The 22,558-nt window shown below is 44.0% G+C and overlaps 1 protein-coding gene across 3 annotated transcripts in view; it reads right to left on the bottom strand.

Moving 5' to 3' along the window:
• ASTN2 (astrotactin 2) overlaps window positions 1–22,558 on the bottom strand; it is a gene marked incomplete at its 5' end in the record, with an annotated part of 938,059 nt that overhangs the window by 783,123 nt on the left and 132,378 nt on the right. For all 3 annotated transcript variants that reach the window (XM_081237083.1, XM_081237081.1, XM_081237082.1), the window contains one exon: window positions 3,098–3,285. In XM_081237083.1, coding sequence (XP_081093209.1) covers window positions 3,098–3,285 — 188 coding nt within the window. The remainder of the gene's footprint in view (window positions 1–3,097; window positions 3,286–22,558) is intronic.

The raw sequence follows: 22,558 nt of genomic DNA, 5'->3' as shown, positions 1-22,558 counted from the left end.
GCATGGGTGGGCAGGATATTTATGCTGAGGAAAGTGGATGGAAAACATGGACTCTGACCTCCAGGTTTCTTTGAGATTTGACTGGATGATTTGGTCTTCTCACAAAACCATCTCAGATCTTCACCAAAGATGATAACAATGCAAAGTTTGACAGAGGGAGAGTCACGGTGTCCTGAGTAGCCCCGTGACATGAGTTTGGAATCTTGGAAAAGCCTGGGACCAGAAGTGCTTTCTTGTTAGCCACGCAGCCTTAGGCAAGTCAGTTAAACTCACTGAATCTCAGATATTTCATCTGTGAAATGGGAAGGCAGGTCCCAGCCACCATGAATGCCATTTTAAATGTTTGGGATTTAAAAATCTAAGATTCAAGATTTGTTTGAAAAATTAAAAAGATTGGTAAGGCAGAAGTGGGGAGAACCAAACACTCTTTTTGTTCTTGCTGAATTATCTGTGGCCAGAATGGCAAGGACAGAGTCTGAGCCACGGAGAGGTCTGTCCTCCAGGCCAAGACCCACTGTCTGGCTGGGGGTTCTGGACAAGTCCTAGTCTGTATTTGGACCTCAGTTTATCCATCCGTGAAATGAATGGGTATAATACATCAGCACATCTCCATAATAAAACTGTGCCTAATAATAAAAGCTAATGCCCTTGTATGCCAAGCCCCTCTGATACAAGTGCTCTCATACACAGTAAGTATTAGTATAATCCTCATTTTTATAGATGACAAAACATGGCATAGATGGGTTAAATACTTTGCCCAACATCACCCAGAGTGCTAAGTGGCAGAGTGAAACTTTACACCCAGGCACTCGGGCTCAGGTGTCTATGCTTATAACCACGTCATCTTACCTCTATGTAGAGGGCAGGGTTCTCTGAGGCATGTCCCGCCTCTGAGAGGCTGGGCTGCCATCAACGGATGCAAAAGGGGACCAGTGTTTCCTGGACAGGACTGTCTGCTGAGGGTAAGGTGAGGACAGGAAAGATCAAGACTTGGGAGCACTGAAGGGGGAAGAATGGGTGGGACCACAAGGTGGTAGCCTTGGGCCACTCCAGCTTGTGGGCAGGGAGGGTCTAGAGACTGGCAACCTCCACACCACCTACTCCACCAGCCACACCCTGAATTACAGGGAATTGGAGCGACATCTGGGTCTCAGTGAGTTCTTCTTTCCAAGCTAAATTCACTGAGCAGAAAAAAAGTGAGAAACACCTTTAGTCTTTGGGGAGAGGTCTGATTTAACTAACACTGGGCATGGAAGCAGAGAAAGCCGATGCAGGACTCACTGATCACTGAGATAATACTGTCTAGGTCACTGGGTTATGGGAAGGACGTAGGTGAGTCAACGCCATGCCGAACAGAAAATGCTTAATAAATATTAGTGCAAACCGAGTCTCACTCAGACATTAAAAGAAGAGCCGTCATGCCCATCAGCTGGTGCCCTGGGCCCCTTGAGGAACTCAGCAAGTACCCTGAGAGGGTGCTTACAAACTTGCAACCCAAACTTAGCATGCAGGCATCCACTTGGCTTGGCGTGCGGCTGCATCACTCGCTAAATATAAAAATGGGAAAAGTCTATCACACTCATTCCGTGAATAACACAAAGGCCTTGATTTGTTCCTCCACGTGATGAGCATGCGTTAGGTCCAAATTTAACGTGGCTGTCTGGCTGCGGTATGTGTGTGTTTTTCCAAAAAGAGAACATTTCCAAGCACTTGCTCAGCCCTAATGAGAATGTCTAATGCACAGTGCAGGTTGAAGAGGGACCAGAACAGAGACCAAAAGGCAAGATCTGCTCCACTGGAGGCTCTTGGTAAGTACAGCTGACTATTGAATGGAAGGAAAAAATGAAGGGCTGGGTTACGGCCCTATTTTGCTGAGTGACCTTAGGTCAATCACTCTACCTCTCTGAGCCCTAGCTTCCTCACACATAGGTTGGGAATAACTTTTCCTACCCTCTTGCATCTGGCAGAGCTGTGCTAAAGGTAAAAAGGGGGAAATAACGTAAGAACGGCTTCAGGAGTGAAAAGCACTAGGGGGATGTCAGCCGTAGCTATTATCTGATCTCTTCTTGAGCCAGTTAGACCCTGCACATTCTGCACACTGCATTTTTTTCTATCTACTGTGCAAAGCCATTCATTACAGCTTTTCTAATACATCATTAATGTGAATCTACATACACTTTGGACTACCATTCAGGCGATTTCTGTCCTAGCATCCTTTTCTGAGAAGGCAACAGCCTCAGAGTGTTCCAGGTTCTGGGGCCAACAGACAACAGATCTCTCTGTGTCCATAACTTCACCTCTAACATGGAAGTGATGTGCCTGACTTCTTGGTGAGAATGCAATGAAATCATGTCCACGAATGTGCCTGGTGCAGTGCTTCACACACGGTGGAGAGTCAAAAAATTCTTGCATTGAGAGCAGAGTGTAGAGGACATAGTCCAGTGTTTGTAGCCAGATACACACCGGTTCAAACGCCCAAGAGCAGCTCCACCTCTTCCTAGCGATGTGACCTTGGGTAAGGTTCTCTACCCCTCTGACTCAGTATTCACAGCTATGAAGTGAGGGTAATGGAGGGGGCTTTGGTGTGTGACAGCCCCGGCTATGCCCAGTCCAGCTCCAGGGGCCACCATGCACGGTCTACACTGCAGGGGGTGTTGTGAGAGTTAAAGCACCTGGCACATCAAGGGTACTTGGGGAAGGGCAACCCCATTCCAATTCTGTTTGTTCAGTCATTCTTGGAACGGCCGGCTGTGGAGCGCTGAACCTGAGCCCTCGGCAAAGCAGGTCAAGCACATGACAGATGTTAAACAGCTATTCCCAGAGAGGTTGACCAAAAGGCCAAGGAGTTGGAGACCCTTTATTTTCTCCTCTGAAGCACAATTAGTTTGTCACAGCTGACAGATGATGGATGAGTATGCGTCAGTCCAAGTGACACCATGGGATCCATCCGACCTTCTGTTTATCATTCTAACCTCTCGCACTTGGCCAGCTCCTTCCCTCCACCTGCTGGCCATCCCCTGCCTCCTGCCACGGTCTCTCCACTCGCCCTTCCCTTTACCCACCCCCCAAAGCCCCCACTGAATGCCCACTCACTCACCATCACAGAAATGTGGAGGATGTGCATCTGTTCCTCTACAATCTCTGAGGGCTCCTGGAGGGTGGGGGCGGTGGCCCGGGCCAGCTGCCCGGAGCTGCTCATGGAGACGTGGAAGTACAAGGTGCCGTTCTCCAGCCACTGCTGTCTCCAGTGCACCAGCGAGATGTCCGCTGCTGTGCCTGACATCTCTGCAAGACAAGACCCAAGGTGCCGGGTGAGCGGCAGGCCTGGCCTCGGCGCGCCGGGGAGGAGAGGGGCCACATGTATTCAGGAGCTCTGAAGGCACCTACCTGTACCAGGATGCCTCTCCCCACATGGAATCTCTGAGCCAGAGATCATCACTCCCATTTACAGATGAGTCAACTGTAGCCAAGGTTATCCCCAAGCAACAGAGTGGCAGAGGCAGGATTTGAACCCAGGTCTGCCTGGTGCCCTTTTGATACCAGCATGCATGATAAGGTAATTCATTCTACTCCAACAGTGGAGGCGAACTAAGCAAGAGGTGAATGTGCTTACGTTCTTCTGAGGCCACAGAACTATAAGAAGGTGAAGGAAGGACATCTCTGAAGAGTGGGAGTTCAGAGTGTGAACTCTTCAGAAGCTGAGTTGGAAATGCTCATGGCAGAAATGCAGAACCTCAGAGCCGGGAAGGCCCAAAAGAACATCTGGCCCGGCTGAGGTGCCTCAGGATCATCCTTTAAGGGAAAGGAGCTTGGTAAGTGGGTTGTTCTGAGCCATTTCTCCTGCTTCAGTCAGAGCCACTCCAGTTTTTCCCTCATATTGTACATACTGTACTCTCAAGCAAGGAAGTTCTGGCACAAAGGTTTCCATGGCTTAAAAATACTTGAAAACCTTCTTTCCTACTTCAATGTTCTCATATAACCAATGGGAAGTTAGAACTTTCTAGTCAATGGTAAGGTCACCTGACTTGAACTTCCTAGCTCTTGCCTCTATGCTGTTTTTCCCTCTGAAAATACTTTAAAAATAATAAGTATCACTTTAATACTACTTCCAGTCAATGTAATTGTACCAATATAGCTTCTTATTAAGAAGGGTGAGAGCATACAGTACAAAAAGCATCATTGCAGTGGGACCATACAATCTTTTCCTAGTGCTGTCTGCTAAAGGGATGTGTCCCTGAAAATATTTTGAAGGACAAGGCCTATCAGTGTGTCCTGTGAATAAAGGGGAAGGGTGATGGGGTTGGTGAATTATCAAATCTTTCCTCAAGTGAGAGTTACTGTAAGAAACAGAGGCAATCAATCCATCAATAGACAAGTAGCCTTAAAGTGTCTGACGCTTGGACCTCTGGATGAAGCTATAGAGCTCACCTAGAGACAGTATTTCTACAGTCCCCAAAGACCTCATGTACATGCACACAGACATGAGCTTGAGGAGGACTGATGAGGAAGACGAGTTAGAACTTCTTATCTAGTCAGCTCACCCCATGCCCACGGCAGCCCCCATCACACCTGGTGACACTGAAGAAAAGAGTCACCTTGAGATGAGATGATGATATTTGCTCATCAAATTCTACTGAATTATTCTTATATGGTCCATTCCCAGTAGACTCTAACTCCTTCAATTTCACAATCAAAAGTCCTTAGGGAGGCTTCCCTGGTGGCGCAGTGGTTGAGAATCCACCTACCAATGCAGGGGACATGGGTTTGAGCCCTGGTCTGGGAGGATCCCACATGCCGTGGAGCAACTGGGCCCGTGAGCCACAACTACTGAACCTGCGCGTCTGGAGCCTGTGCTCCACAACAGGAGAGGCCACAACAGTGAGAGGCCCGCATACCGCGATGAAGAGTGGCCCCCACTTGCTGCAACTAGAGAAAGCCTGAGTGCAGCAACGAAGACCCAACGCAGCCAAAAATAATTAATTAATTAATTAATTAATTAATTTTTTTAAAAAGTTACTCATGTTCTTTAAAAAAAAAAGTCCTTAGGGGAAGAGCATCTGGCACTTAATAAGTGCTATAAAAAGTTAGCTATTAACATTTATTATCATTATTATTAATAGGGTCAGGATGTAATTCACCCTTCAGACGCTCTTGAGACATCCTTGACTGCCTGCTTTCTCTCCCACTCTTCATCCAGTCCATCAGGAAATCCTTCGAAAGGCAGCCGAAATGCAACCCTTCTCAGCTCCTCTACTGCAAGCCACCTGGGCCAAGACACCCTCCTCTCTTGCCTGGCTTCCTGCAAGGGCTCCTTAACTTGACTCTTTTCTTCCACCCTTGCCTCTTCTGTCTATGCTCAACCAGAAGCCAGAAGAATCCGGCCACAGAATAAGTCAGCTCACGTCACCACTCTGCTCTAAACCAACAGCCTCCCACCTCATCCCAAGGCAAAGACAAAGTGGCTGGAATATAGTAAGTTATTAGTCCAAGTGAACACCTGCTTGGGCTTCCCTTGCTGCAACAAGAGTGGAGCAGGGCTGGAGACCACCTCAGGAGTACATCGGCTCCTAGAACTCAGGCCCCAAAGGGCCCCCAGAGCACACTGTGTGGCCCCGGGGAGGAGACTGGCTGGGAGCCTGGTCTATGAAACACGTCTCTCCCAGGCACCTTCTCTCCCCAACCTCCCAGCCTCAGCATCGGAGGATGTGGCAGAAGCTTCTCTGGCAGCCGGCCAGCTGGGCCAAGGCAACGTGAAGACATTATGGTGAATGGCCTTGCTCAGTGCCTTGCTCATTTCTCTCTCTGTGCATCAAAGCCAGAACCAGATGTCCAGGGAACCGAGCGCTGGGATTTGCCTCTGGAAATTGTTGTCTCATTAAGCAGCTCAAGAAGGAGGATCTGTGTGCTGTCAGCTAGGCAGGCACTTACTGTGCAAAGAGTCCCTGAAAATGGCACCGGCAGAGAGCCCCAAGGCAGGCCACATCTGGTTGACACAGCCTGGTACAGAAGCAGGCAGAGGAAGCGGAGGAATCCTTCCTGAAATCTGCACCCCTTACTTCTGGAATTCTCCCCACCTGTGCCTGCAACCCCACCACGTTAGAGGAGCTTGCCACCATCCCCGTGTTCAGATTAGAAAACAGAGGGTCACGCAGGGTTAGTCACTTGCTTAAGGTCACTGGTGAACTGGTACCCAGCTGGACCCAGTGGATTTCCAGTCTATGTAATTTCTACTATGCCAGTTGCTCTTATAACATCTTTTCCTTGACTAAATTAGCCCATGAACCACTCTTTGTTTGCTACGGCGATGAGTGCACAGTCAGCAGACAGTAAACGTTAAACGATAATAACAGTGTGTGAAACACAGTAAATATTGAATCATAAGAACAGCTCTGGCCTTACTCTAGTACAAAGAGGAAAAACAAAACAAAAACTATTGCTGGGAGGGGAGAAGGGGCATGAAAACTCAGAGGGAAAAACTGCCTCAGAGGAAGCAGAAGGTCTTGGTCATTTGTTCTCTCATTCATTCATTTATTCCTGTGTTTCTTTGTTTAGACACTCAACACACCTTCCTGAGGACTTACTCCATAGCAGGTGGCTTAGTAACTTGGAATCTGGAGTGAAATGAGACATAGCTTTGCCTTCGGGAAGCTCACAGTCCTTTAACAGCAGAAATTCTACCCCTGCCCCGTGTCACTGTCCACACACGTGCACACTTTCCATTTAGGACACCGTGCAGTATCCTGATCCACCTCTCACATCATGTGCTCATCGCATGCCCCAGCTCTACAGGAATTACAACTACTCCTCACACAGGCCAGGCTTCCTCTTGTCTCAGCACATACACACTTTCTCTCCAGTGTCTCTGGAACTCTCCACTCAAAGCTTGCAAGCTGGCTTCTTCTCAGCCTTTGTCTCTCAGTCCAACTGACACCTACTCAGAGAGGCCACGCCACTCTTATGTAAAGTACTCCTCTCCAAAACTATAATTCGAAAAGATCCGTGCACCCCTATGTTCATAGCAGCACTCTTTACAATAGCCAAGACATAGAAGAAATCTAAATGCCCATTGATAGATGAATGGATAAAGAAGATGTGGTACATATCCACAAAGGAATATTACTCAGCCATCAAAAGAAGGAAATAATGCCATTTGCAGCAACATGGATGGACATAGCGATTATTATACTAAGTGAAGTAAGCCAAAGACGAATATCATACAGCATTGCTTATATATGGAATCTAAAATTTTTAAAAGATACAAATTAACTTACAAAACAGAAATAGATCCATAGATATAGAAAACAAACTGTGGTTACCAAAGGGGAAGAGGGGGAGGGATAAATTAGGAGTTCAGGATTAACATATACACACGACTGTATATAAAACAGATACACAACAAGGACTTACTGTATAGCACAGGGAAATATACTCAATGTTTTGTAATAACCTATAAGGGAAAAGAATCTGAAAAATATATATAAAACTGAATCACTGTGCTGCAGATGTGAAATGAACATGACATTGTAAATCAACTATACTTCAATTTAAAAAAAGATTAAAAATAATAAAGTACTTCTCTCCATATACATGCACTCTCTATTGTACCGCCTTTACAAACACTTTTTATGGAACTTATCACTATTAGAATTTTACTTCATGTACTTTCCTGAACATGCATTTAATACCTGTCTCTCCAGGATGGCAGGGACCCCGTGTGTCTTATTCCTGCCACATTTCAAGTACTTTGGCACATATAAGTGATCAATTAAAAAAAAAATACTGAATTGCTGAATGATGAACACACACACACACACATATACACTCATACACACATGTGTTTATACATATCCATAATAAGATGATGAAAGCAGTGTTGAGTTTCATTAGGGAAATAAAGAAAAAGTAAAGGTCCATTGGGAACTCGAGGGTGGGACAGGACTTTCCTAGCTTTGAGACCAAGAACCACTCGCAAAACGTGGTAACATGAGTGTTGCAGAGGATGGGCATCTTGTTAGCCCTCGGAGGAGAGAAGGAGGCAGAGAGATGGGCTGGGTGGCTGGGTATGTCAGGGCAGTGAAGCCACATGCACAAGAAGGAGGGCAGTAGAATGTCGGGGCGGGGGGGAATACGGTCCAGACACAGAGTTAAGAGCTTTGGATGTCTGGCAACAGAGTATACTTTTTTCAGCATGCAGTAGGGAATCAGCGGGTAGACTTGCTCTGAGAGCCTGTCCTGGGTCCACTAAAAACAGGTCAAAGAAACAGTAGCATAACCAAGGCTAGGTTCTTGAAATTCCCTGGTGATTGATTTTCCAATTGCATTTTCCCTCTCCTCTTCCCCTAGCCCCTGCATATAAACATTTCATTGAAGTCTTCAAGTCATATTACAATCAAACTTAAAGCAAAAGGGGGACTAAACGCATCTGGTTGGCAACAAAGATGATTCCCATAAAGGCAGATTATGCTGACATGAATGAATATAAAATGAAACAGCAGATATTAAAGTGGGAGAATTGGTGCACCATGCCTTCCGGCGGTAGACTGACTCCAATGCCTGCCTCCCTCCCACCCCGAAGAGCTTAGTTTTATATTGGAATCGTAAAGAAACCCAGGGATTGCCTCTTCACCTTTCACTGTTCTCCCCACGTGGGCTGCAACTCGTGAAATATTCAATAGGCTCAAATCCCCTCCACCACCCGCTAAAGCCAAGCAAGAGGATCAGCCTTCATCAGTGATTCTAGGAAGACCTCCACCCTGCCTCAGCAGCCACGGATGCCTTTCAGCCTCCTGGAAAAGAAATAAAAAATCCCAAAGGCGTGTTGTGGTTTTAATTGGCTTGTTCTCCCTAATCTATGGCACTCATTGTATTTTTATTTAATTCCTGAAGGTCATTATGAAAATAAGCAGCTCTTCTGATCACCAGCCATCTTGGTAACGTCTCCCAAGTGGCTAACTAACTCGTCTTCAGATTCCACAGCACCAGCTGACCCTCCTGCAGATTATTCACGTTTAGGCCAGAGAGCGCTTCTGATGAGTTTGCAAATGGTCTTTGCCTTGCCATGAGGGGGAAAGCAGACGTTCTGAGAGACGAACTCACTGCCTAGGTAGAAGGAGCTGGGAAAGGTAGTGACATTCACTTCACGTACCCCTGACATTAGCTGTTCCAGCCTCCATGGGCGGTCACCTCTATGCAGTAAGTCATGAGGAGTGGGCTTGGGAAATCGATCTCAAATACACACCCTTCCTTATCATCTCTACAATATCAATATCTACATTGTTATCTGTAAGTGGTTACCTTACTGCAAACCTTTATCATCTCTCTTGTGGACTGCTTTCAAATGGCTCTGTGCCAGTCAGTGTCTCATGAGAAAAGAGAAGACACTCAGTAAGGTGACTGAGAAGTGCTTAATAATGGGACCATTTACAAAGGCTTTGGAAGTGTCTTAGGGTTCTCAGAGACACAGAAGTGATAGAATATATATAGATATATAGAAAGAGACTTATTATGAGGGGTTCGCTCTCATGATTATGGAGGCTAATAAGTCCCACAGTCTGCCATCTTCAAGCTGCAGGCCCAGGAGAGCCAGTGGTGTGGTTCCAGTCCAAACCCAAAGGGCTGAGAACCAGGGGAGCCAATGGTGTAAGTCCCAGTCTGAGCCAAAGGCCTGAGAACCAAGAGGACTAATGGCAGGGGGCAGGAACAGATGGATGTCCTGGCTCAGGCAGAGAGCAAATCTCCCTTTCCTCCACCTTTCAGTTCTATTCAGGGCCTAGAGGGATTGGATGGTGTCCACCTGCACTGACAAAGGCCTTTATCCTTTACTTAGTCTACCCATTCAAATGCTAATCTCTTCCAGAAACACCCTCACAGACAAGCTCAGAAGTAATGTTTTGCCAGCTCTCTGGAAATCCCTTAGCCCAGTCAAGTTGACATATGAAATTGATCATCACAGGCAGGGTTAAGGCCAACCAATGATGAAGCACCTCAAAGCTGGCAACAGCAAGGAGCTGTCACCATCCTAGGCCTGAAGGGGCAAAGGAAGGGAGGGTTCTATCACCCTGAAAGTGCCATAGCTGTAGGAAAGGGCTGCTAGTCAGCTGCTGTGGCTTTCAGGTAGTATTGAATTCAGGGGTGAGGCGGCTGGAAGAAGGACCTCAGTCCTTGTCTCCTTTGAAGAACTTAGCAAAGAGATCAAGACTGTGAAACACATAAAGCATTTATTAGAAGCAGTGGGCATGTGGAAGAGCACACAGGTGAACTCAGAGTGAGTTGCCCCCAAGAGGAGCAACTAAGGTCGCTTACAGGGGAGGCAGTCTTCCAGGTGGTCTCTGGCCAATCATCTTGTTTGTGCCCATATTTGGCCTGACTCAGGGTCCTTCCTGGGGGGTGTGCACATCTCCCAGCCAAGATGGATTCCAACGCAAAGGTTTCTGGGAGGTTGGCAGGACATATTAAGGGCTGGTGTCACCTCGCTCCTTGGGCTCCCCCCTAGACTGAGGACACTCTCTGCACATGTGTCAGGCTGGGAAATACCCCTTGACCACAAGAATGAAGAAACTGTGGTCTCTTTGAACCCACCCAATCAGGGCCCAATGCACCTGCTAGTATCTTATCTCAAAGTGTCAGCAGGAGACTGGTTGCAGCTGCTCAGCCTGGGGCCCACCTATCTCCTACCTCAGTATAATCCAGCAGAATAACCTAACTCTGACAAGGCATGACCAAGCATGGAGGTGATGGGGTAATAAATGCTTCAACCTCACCCTCCTTGGACCTGCTAATCTCTTGCAGGTGCCTAACATGGGCAAATCCCATCCAAACACCCAAGGGTGCTCCAGTGAAGCAAATCATATGGGTCAGCCTCCCAAGGCACACAGCAGGGGGGAAAAGCATGGAGAGTGGATCTCAAGGGGCAAATGGAGACTACCGAGTAGCCCCAACTCTTATCCTTGCCCCAAGGCTTCCTTCCTTCCAGCCATCCTTCAAAGGGCTACCACGATTACATGTCTAACTTATAAATATGCTCATGTCACTCCTTTGCTGAAAACCTTTCAATGGCTCTTGATTCCCCTTAGGATAAAACCTAATTTCACCAAGCCGGCACCTGCATTTCTCCCCTGCCTTACCTTATTTCACTCCTTTCTTTGCACTTATATGTTAAATCTGATCAAATACTTATGTAATCTTCCATACACACTGTCCTGTTTCTTACTGCAACATCTTTGAAGAAACACTTTTCCTACCAAACCCCACCCCTCACTCTGGAAGACTTCCTTGTCCCCATATGACCCCCTCTTTATGCTTCCAGTAAGAGGAAATACCGCCTGCTGCATAACATTATAGACTGGAGACCAACTGCTGGATTTTGAACCCCAGTTCCCTTGTGTTCAAGTTGTATGCCTTTGGAAAAGCTTTTTGGCTTCTTCATGCTTCAGTCTCCCCATCTATCAAATGAGAATAATATTAACAGCACCTGCTTAGTAGGGTTGTTGTGAGAATTAAATGAGATAATACAAACAAATTAGCTTTTAACATTAATCTTGATCCTCAGTGAGCATTCCACAGTTCCATTTGTTACATATTACTTCATATACACAGGTGATAGCATCTTATTGTAAAATGGTATTTATCTATGTTAAAATGGTCTGTTTATACAGCTGACCTCTCTCACTGGGCTCTAGTGCAGGGATACATCAGAGCCATCCGTGTGCCCTCATGCCTGACATGGTAACCGAATACAGAGAAGAAGGTTCCATAAATCTTTAGTGAGTTGAACTGAGCTGTCCTCGTATATGAATTCAGATGGGCATCCCCAGAAGACAGAGAAAGGAGATGGCAACTCAGGATGCTAATGATGGCTTGATGCCCATATAACTACTCTACAGAAATTTATTCAACAACTGGCTCAAGTTTAAGTACCCTGAAGAACGCAAATGAAGAGAAAGACAGAACTTTAACTTTTAAGCAGGTTGCATTCTCATGGAGCAGCAAAGGAAGTTTATATAGAAAATACACGGTCCTATGATTCTGTTTAGAGATAAGGATATGCATATACAGCTGGGAAGAAAAACACTGGAACATCAAGAATGGGGGGATCAGAGGTGATTTTAATCATGTTATGATTCATTTTTCTCTACATTTTCTACACTGAATATATATTACCTCTGTAGCAGATGCAAATATGTGCTCACCTTAAAATTCACTTAGTCAACCAACCTTTTCTGAGATCTGGCATAAAGAAACTCTATCCTCAGGAGCTCAGGCCAAGGAACGGAAAAAAGTCATGCTATAAGTAGCTATAAATCAAAACAGGAAGTTTAGAGCAGAGGAGAGAACATCTGGCTGAATCTAGAAAGTATTCAGAGAGGAGTCTTAAAGGATGGACAAAATTTCAACAGGTACCCATGTAGTAAAGGATATTTTGGATGGAGGAGTGGCACAAAGACAAGAAGGCAGGAAGGTTGCACGTGTGCAGAGGAGTGAAGTGGGAGGATGCCAGAAGAAAATACGGAAGCTCATCATTGCAGATGGAGCACAGAGAGACTGATACAGCATTTTGTAGAGAGGAAAGTAAAAAGGGGGTTACCATGCTATACCTATGGACAATCTGCTAGCAGAATAAAAAGTGTTAGGTCCAACTTGGGACTCCCTCATGCAATCAGAGCAAGTCCTAGTTCAGAGGTTAATGAATCTCTTCAAATGCTATAAACGAAAAGGAAAGGATGGATGGATGGATGGATGGACGGACGGATAGATGAATGGATAGACAAAGATGGATAGATGAATGGACAGATGGATGTATGGTTGGATATATGGATGTGTGGATGGATGGGTGGGTGGATGGATGGATGGATGGATGGACGGACGGATAGATGAATGGATAGACAAAGATGGATAGATGAATGGACAGATGGATGTATGGTTGGATATATGGATGTGTGGATGGATGGGTGGGTGGATGGATGGGTGGGTGGATGGATGGATGGATGGATGGACAGACAGATGGATGGATGGATGGATGGATGGATGGATGGATGGATGGATGGATATATTCATATGTTTCTGACTTCATCAATAATCACACAGCCTGGGTTAGTGAAAGAAACACTGAATTTGGAGTTGGAAGCCTAGGTTTGTGTGATACCACTGCACCAACTGGACAGTTTATCTGAGGACAAATCACAAAGCTTCTATGATTTTCTTTCTTTCTTTGTAATGTGTGTGTGGCCGGCGGTGGGGGGGGGTGGTCAAGATCTGTCCTACTTACATCACATCTAATGTAGAACTGAGAGAAAATAAGGTCATACCTAGCAATGTGCTTAGAAATCTGCAAAGTCCCATGGCTAGTCCTGAAAGCAAATACAATCATGATTACCGTCATTCAACAATGTACCTTACCATAAATATTTATTGACTGTCTAAAATGTTCCAGGCACAGTGTGAGGTTTTGTGAATATATTGGAGAAAAAGATGCATTTCATTGCTGCCTTCACAGACCTTCCATTCTAGTCTGAATTTTCCTCGGTTCCCACTAAGCAACAGCAGCACCATTTCCTCTTGCTTCCATTCATTCATTCATTCATTCATCCACTTATTCATTCATTCATTCATGGCAGAGAACTGTGTCTGTCTAGGTAATTGCTATCCTCAGTGCTTAGCATACAGCAGGTGTTCAATAAATACTTGTTGAATAAACATATCACTTGATGCACATTTTATAAGTTTCCTGTCCTCAAGTAAATCATAATCTAGGAGAGCAGAAAAGGGAAATCAACAGAGACCATCATCTGGTGCCATAAGAGAGTATGCACAGGATGTCACAAGAACATGCAAGAGAGTTGAGTTAATGCTCCTCATTCATCAAAGGTTTGGATGAGGCCAGCAGGCAGAGTTTATAAGCTGGACATTTTATAGGTCGAGATCTTGATGTCTGGTGAGGTTAAATGCCTGCATGATGGCATCACGGTGGTGCTAGGTTTAGGAGGCCCCCTGGGGAGGTCAGGGACAGAAGGTGGAGAGATGGCAGGTACAGTGACACAGCCAGGCCCTGCAGCAGCAATGGGAAGAGAAAGTCCCAGGAGAACCTCAGACCCCCTCCTTCCCAGCCCCCATCTATCAGCGTTCACCTCTGCCTTTGCCTCCAATCTGCCCATTCCCACCTCCTTTAGGAAATGCATCTTTTACACAAAACTGTTTTCCTTAGCCACATGGTGGAGATAAATAATATAGTTATGCCTGGTTAAATAAGGGAGGGGAGGAGAAGAATTAAGAGATATTGGCAAGAGGGCAGACAGCAGAAGCAAGAAGAACTACAATCCTGCAGCCTGTGGAACAAAAACCACATTCACAGAAAGACAGACAAGATGAAAAGGCAGAGGGCTATGTACCAGATGAAGAAACAAGATAAAACCCCAGAAAAATGACTAAATGAAACGGAGATAGGCAATCTTCCAGAAAGAGAATTGAGAAAAATGATAGTGAAGATGATCCAGGACTTTGGAAAAACAATGGAGGCAAAGATTAAGTAGATACAAGAAATGTTTAACAAAGATCTAGAAGAATTAAAGAACAAACAGAGATGAACAATACAATAACTGAAATGAAAACTACACTAGAAGGAATTAATAGCAGAATAACTGAGGCAAAAGAATGGATAAGTGACCTGGAAGACAGAATGGTGGAATTCACTGCTGCGGAACAGAATAAAGAAAAAAGAATGAAAAGAAATGAAGACAGCCTAAGAGACCTCTGGGACAACATTAAACCCAACAGCATTCGTGTTATAGGGGTCCCAGAAGGAGAAGAGACAGAGAAATGACCCGAGAAAATATTCGAACAGATTACACTTGAAAAATTCCCTAAGATGGGAAAGGAAATAGCCACAGAAGTCCAGGAATCGCAGAGAGTCCCATAGAGGATAAACCCAAGGAGAAACATGATGAGACACATAGCAATCAATATAGCAAAAATTAAAGACAAAGAAAATTATTGAAAGCAGCAAGGGAAAAAAGACAAATAATATACAAGGGAACTCCCATAAGCTTAACAGCTGATTTCTCAGCAGAAACTCTACAAGCCAGAAGGGAGTGGCATGAGATACTTAAAGTGATGAAAGGGAAGAACCTACAACCAAGATTACTCTACCCAGCAAGGATCTCATTCAGATTCGGTGGAGAAATCAAAAGTTTTACAGACAAGCAAAAGCTAAGAGAATTCAGCACCACCAAACCAGCTCTACAACAAATGCTAAAGGAACTTCTCTAAGTGGGAAACACAAGAGAAGAAAAGGACCTACAAAAACAAACCCAAGACAATTAAGAAAATGGTCATAGGAACATACATATCGATAATTACCTAAAACGTGAATGGATTAAATGCTCCAACCAAAAGACACAGGCTTGCTGAATGGATACAAAAACAAGACCCATATATATGCTGTCTACAAGAGACCCACTTCATACCTAGGGACACAAACAGACTGAAAGTGACAAAATGGAAAAAGATATTCCATGCAAATGGAAATCAAAAGAAAGCTGGAATAGCAAAACTCACATCAGATACAATAGACTTTAAAATAAAGAATGTTACAAGAGACAAGGAAGGACACTACATAATGGTCAAGGGATCAATCCAAGAAGAAGATATAATAATTATAAATATATACGCAACCAACACAGGAGCACCTCAATACATAAGGCAACTGCTAACAGCTATAAAAGAGGAAATTGACAGTAACACAATAATAGGGGAGGACTTTAATACCTCACTTACACCAATGGACAGATCATCCAAACAGAAAATTAATAAGGAAACAGAAGCTTTAAAAGACACAATAGACCAGATAGATTTAATTGATATTTATAGGGCATTCCATCCCAAAAGAGCAGATTATACTTTCTTCTCAAGTACGCATGGAACAGTCTCCAGGATAGATCATATCATGGGTAACAAAATAAACCTCAGTAAGCTTAAGAAAACTGATATCATATCAAGCATCTTTTCTGACCACAACATTATGAGATTAGAAATTAATTACAGGGAAAAAAATGTAAAAAACACAAACACATGGAGGCTAAATAACACGTTACCAAATAACCAAGAAATCACTGAAGAAATCAAAGAGGAAATCAAAAAATACCTAGAGACAAATGACGATGAAAACACGACGATCCAAAACCTATGGGATGAAGCAAAAGCAGTTCTAAGAGGGAAGTTTACTATACAAGCTTACCTCAAGAAACAGGAAAAATCTCAAATAAACAATCTAACGTTACAGCTAAAGGAACTAGAGAAAGAAGAACAAACAAAACCCAAAGTTAGCAGAAGGAAAGGAATCATCAATGTCAGAGCAGAAGTAAATGAAATAGAAATAAAGAAAACAATAACAAAGATCAATAAAACTAAAAGGTGGTTCTTTGAGAAGATAAACAAAATTGATAAAGCTTAGCCAGAATGATCAAGGAAACGAGGGAGAGGACTCAAGTCATTAAAATTAGAAAGAAAAAAGGAGAAGTTACAACAGACGCTGCAGAAATACAAAGCATTCTAAGAGACTACTAAAAGCAACTCTATGCCAATAAAATGGACAACCTGGAAGAAATGGACAAATTCTTAGAAAGGTATAACCTTCCAAGACTGAACCAGGAAGAAATAGAAAATATGAACAGACCAATCACAAGTAATGAAATTGAAAATGTGATTTAAAATCTTCCAACAAACAAAAGTCCAGGACCAGATGGCTTCACAGGCGAATTCTATCAAACATTTAGAAAAGAGCTAAAACCCATCCTTCTCAAACTCTTCCAAAAAATTGCAGAGGAAGGAACACTCCCAAACTCATTCTTGAGGCCACCATCACCCTGATACCAAAACCAGACAAAGATACTACAAAAAATGAAAATTACACACCAATATCACTGATGAATATACATGCAAAAATCCTCAACAAAATACTAGTGAACAGAATCCAACAACACATTAAAAGGATCATACACCATGATCAAGTGGTATTTATCCCAGGGATGCAAGGATTCTTCAATATATGCAAACCAATGTGATACACCATATTAACAAATTGAAGAATAAAAAACATATGATCACCTCAATAGATGCAGAAAAAGCTTTTGACAAAATTCAACACCCATTTATGATAAAAAAACTCTCAAGAAAGTGGGCATAGAGGGAACCTACTTCAACATAATAAAGGCCATATATGACAAACCCACAACAAACATCATTCTCAATGGTGAAAAACTGAAAGCATTTCCTCTAAGATCAGGAAGAAGACAAGGATGTCCTCTCTCACCACTATTATTCAACATAGTTTTGGGAGTCCTAGCCACGACGATCAGAGAAGAAAAAGAAATAAAAGGAATACAGATTGGAAAAGAAGAAGTAAAACTGTGACTGTTTGCAGATTACATGCTGCTATACTTGGAGAATCGTAAAGACGCCAGCAGAAAACTACTAGAGCTAATCAATAAATTTGGTAAAGTTGCAGGATACAAAATTAATGCATAGAAATCTCTCGCATTCCTATACACTAATGATGAAAAATCTGAAAGAGAAATTATGGACAGCCCATTTACCATTGCAAGAAGAAGAATAAAATACCTAGGAATAAACCTACCTAGAGAGACAAAAGACCTGTATGCAGAAAACTATTAGACACTGATGAAAGAAATTAAAGATGATACCAACAGACGGAGAGATATACCATGTTCTCGGATTGGAAGAATGAATACTGTGAAAATGACTATACTACCCAAAGCAATCTCCAGATTCAATGCAATCTCTATCAAATTACCAATGGTATTTTTTACAGAACTAGAACAAAAAATCTTAAAATTTGTATGGAGACACAAAAGACCCCAAATAGCCAAAGCAGTCTTGAGGGAAAAAATCGGAGCTGGAGGAATCAGACTCTCTGACTTCAGACTATACTACAAAACTACAGTAGTCAAGACAATATGGTACTGGCACAAAAACAGAAATATAGATCAATGGAGCAGGATAGAAAGCCGAGAGATAAACCCACGCACCCATGGTCAACTAATCTATGATAAAGGAGGCAAGGAAATACAATGAAGAAAAGACAGTCTCTTCAATAAGTGGTGCTGGGAAAACTGGACAGCTACATGTAAAGGAACAAAATTGGAACACTCCCTAACACCATACACAAAAATAAACTCAAAATGGATTAGAGACCTAAATGTAAGACCGGGCACTATAACACTCTTGAGGAAAACATAGGAAGAACACTCTTTGACATAAATCACAGCAAGATCTTTTTTGATCCACCTCCTAGAGTAATGGAACTGAAAACAAAAATAAACAAATGGGACCTCATGAAACTTAAAAGCTGTTGCACAGCAAAGGAATCCATAAACAAGATGAAAAGACAACCCTCAGAATGCGAGAAAATATTTGCAAATGAATCAACGGATAAAGGATTAATCTCCAAAATATATAAATGGCTCATGCAGCTCAATATTTAAAAAACAAACAACCCAATCCAAAAATGGGCAGAAGACCTAAATAGACATTTCTCCAAAGAAGACATACAGATGGCCAAGAGACATATGAAAAGCTGCTCAACATCACTAATTGTTAGGGAAATGCAAATCAAAACTAAAATGAGGTATCACCTCACACCAGTTAGAATGGACATCATCAGAAAATCTACAAACAACAAATGCTGCAGAGGGTGTGGAGAAAAGGGAACCCTCTTTCACTGTTGGTGGGAATGTACATTGATACAGCCACTATGGAGAACAGTATGGAGGTTCCTTAAAAAACTAAAAAAAGAATTACCATATGACGCAGCAATCCCATTACTGGGCATATATCCAGAGAAAACCATAATTTAAAAAGACACATGCACCCCAATGTTCATTCCAGCACTATTTACAATAGCCAGGAGATGGAAGCAACCTAAATACTCATTGACAGATGAATGGATAAAGAAGATGTGGGGGCTTCCCTGGTGGCGCAGTGGTTGAGAGTCCGCCTGCCGATGCAGGGGACACGGGTTCGTGCCCCGGTCCGGGAGGATCCCACATGCCGTGGAGCGACTGGGCCCGTGAGCCATGGCCGCTGAGCCTGGGCGTCCGGAGCCTGTGCTCCACAATGGGAGAGGCCACAACAGTGAGAGGCCCGCATACCGCAAAAAAAAAAAAAAAAAAAAAAAAAAAGAAGATGTGGTACATATATACAATGGAATATTACTCAGCCATAAAAAGGAACGAAATTGGGTCATTTGCAGAGACGTGGATGCATCTAGAGACTGTCATACAGAGTGAAGTAAGTCAGAAAGAGAAAAACAAATATTGTATATTAACGCATATATGTGGAACCTAGAAAATGGTACAGATGAACTTTTTTGCAGAGCAGAAATTGAGACACAGAAGTAGAGAAAAAACGTATGGACACCAAGGGTGGAAAGCGGCGGGGGGGTGGTGTGATGAATTGGGCGATTGGGATTGACACGTACACAGTGATGTGTATAAAATTGATGACTAAGAAGGACCTGCTGTATAAAAAAATGAAATTAAATTTTAAAAAAGATATTGGCTAGAGAGAAGAACATATCATTTCAGATTAGATTTGAAACAGATGGAGGGTTGATGGAATTGCTTCTCATTACCCCTAGCTATTCTCTCCTGAACCGTTTTCCTCCCTCCTTGTTGCATTTTTTTGCCTGTTTTTCTTTGTCATTTAGCTTTCGTTATGCACCCTTGGTTTCTTTGTGGGTTTGCTGTTTCTTTTCTTTTCTTTTTTAAAAAAAAATTACATGCAAACAGTCAATGAGTTTTTCTCCCCGCCCCTCTCCACCATTCCACAAACTGATGCAGAAGGAAGACACGGTCTTTCACCAGTGCCTACTTGTGTGCCAGGCACTATGCTCGGAGCTTTCATTCACTGCCTTGGTAGCCCTCATGAGAAACCCACATGGATACAGTAGGTAGAAGAATGCCCATTTTTCACCTGAGATATCTGAGGCCCCAAAGGGTGACTGGACTTTCCCAAGATCTTCCATCTAAGTAAGTGGCAGAGCATGAATTCAAGCTCTGGTTTCCTGATTCCAAATCCAATGTTTTCTGGATTAGGGCTGAGAAAAGGAGTAAATAGACTGAGGGTTCAAGTCCACACTGCAGGTGTGATAAAAGTACCCAGGCAGGCATCCACCTGCGTGAGTCAGATGCTCTGTCTATACATCCCTTCTTATAAAGTTATTTGCCAGGGTTAAGTGGTGTGCCCTTTTTTTTTTTTAAAGATGCAAATCTCCCCTGGGAGAGAAGAATAGGAAGCATTCTGTCTTACAGTGAGTGAAGTTTTAGGACCACTTTGCTCCTTCCTATATTTCACTGGGTGACCTTTCACAAATTAAGTTCATCTCTCTAAGCTTCACTTGCCTCACATGGGAAATGGGAATCATGAAAGCAATGCCTTGTGATCTTGTGAGAATTAAGGGAGATAAAGTGTTTGGAGGAGCCAGCACAGCATTTAGCGTATGCACATTCCCTGTCAGTTGTCTGCCTTCTCTTCACTCTTTTTCTAACTCGCCACTGGCAAGACAAGAACAATCAGGTTGTTTTGAGAGCAGTGGAGGATGACACAGTATCAAATATAGAGAAAAAGGAGGCAGAGGTCACAGAGATAAAACTTCCCATTTCACTTGGAAAGTCTTCAAGACCCTTCTGTCTGGTTCCCAGTGCCCTCCACCCTTTTTAAGTCACTCGTATTGGCTCTGACCTGGAATCATGGAAAATCACAACAGGAAAAGAGTGCAAAGGTATGGTGATCAATGATCTAATCTGCCACTGTACTGACTGGGAACATGAGGACCAGAGAGAGATAGCAATTTGCCCAAAGACACACAGCTTCATAATCCAGTGCCATTCACGGATTACAGGGGTGCCAGAAACAAGGATTTACCACAGGGGTGGGGTGAGGGGGAGGAGACACGGATGTACAGGGACCAGGACAGAGGTGAGATGTGGAACCTCTCTGATGCCTAAAAGGGATTTTGCAGCAATGGGGGAGTGTATAGAATTCCCTCATAACTCCAAGTCTCCCTCAGCCCCTCCTGAAGACGCTACCAGGAAGGCCCCTTATGTCTGTTGCTGAGTCTGACTTGTCAACCTCCAGCACCTTCACCTCAGCCCACAGAGTTCCACGTGTGAGCGTCACATGCTTGGATTGCGACCTGACAGGTCACAAAATGTGGTGAGTCAGGACAGCATGGCACCGTGCAGTGCTGTGGGTGCTGAGACAGGAAAAATGACACCTTAAAACCCAGCAATGAGCAGATGAAGAGAGTGAACACATGTGCCACTGACTACCAGCTATTTGTAGCAAGGGGTGAGGGGCTGGACCAGAAGGAATACCTTCACATGATGGATTCATTCCAGGGCCATACTCTGGACTAAGCCCATTGCCTCTGTGCTCCAAGCCACAGCCCACAGGCCCCAAGCACAGCCCTACCTCCCAATCTTGGTTCATGCTGCCTCTTTCCTGGGACGCTCTAATCTCTTCTTCTGCACACAGACATTACCTACCCTGCAAAGCCCAGCTGAACTGACCCCTCTGAAGAGCCCTCCCCAAAATGCCCTCTCCCTCCTCTGAGCTCTGAACTCCTCTGCCAGGTTTCTACTCCCTCTCATGATTCACCAACCTCACCTGTCCATGATTCTCATTTCCTTTGCTAGATCATGAGATCCTTTTGAGCCAAGAATCCCTGTTATCTTCTCTGACTCCCTCATGGTAGCTCAGCATTTTTTTCAATAACAGCTGCTTGATAAATACAGGCTGATACAAGATTAAAATAGAGGTCCAAGAGGGTGAGACTCCCTGGTCCAATTTACAGATGGTAACGTTAAGGCACAGTGGGTGCCAAAGGTACTTAGAGAGATGGAGACCCAGAAGTAGAAGGAACCAGGTGAAGTCTCTTAGCCTAAGAGCATATGGGTCCACCTGTCCCCCACCCTCGCCCCATCACACTCTATAGCCTCTGCAGCATCTATCAAAACAGGACCAACCTGGATCCTATGGCATTTGAAGGTCAAATCATGACAAGTGACCCTCCTGTGCCTTGTCTGTGTCTCCAGTTGTGTCACTCCCTCCCTGTCTCCATTCCTTTAGAAGCATACCTCCATGCTCTTGTTCACACTGTTCTCTCTCCCTAGGCTGTTCTTCTCACTGTTTTTTGCTTTGCCTAATCTTCAGAATTCAGCTGTAAGTAAACTAAACCACCAACAATTCTTCTCCTCCTTACCTCCACACCAGTGAAATGTGACAGTGCACATCTCCACTCCTCCCATCAAGAGACGAGTCTATTTCTTCTCCCTTTGAATCAGAGTCGGCTACGTGACTTTCTTTGGCCAAAGGGGCAACGCCAAAAATGACACAAGCTTGAAAAGTGTTTGTGAACCAGGGTCTTGCTTTCTCCTGCTGCTCTTGAAAACTCTGAAACTTCCATGGCAAGAAGCCCAGGCTAGCCTGCTGAAGGATGAGAAACATGGCCCATTTGCTCATAGCACCCCAGACGAAGCCTGCTGCT

Source organism: Mesoplodon bidens (genome assembly GCF_964165515.1).
Source record: "Mesoplodon bidens genome assembly, chromosome: 6".
NCBI classification, from domain to species: domain Eukaryota; kingdom Metazoa; phylum Chordata; class Mammalia; order Artiodactyla; family Ziphiidae; genus Mesoplodon; species Mesoplodon bidens.
This window is presented reverse-complemented; position numbering and strand designations above follow the sequence as displayed.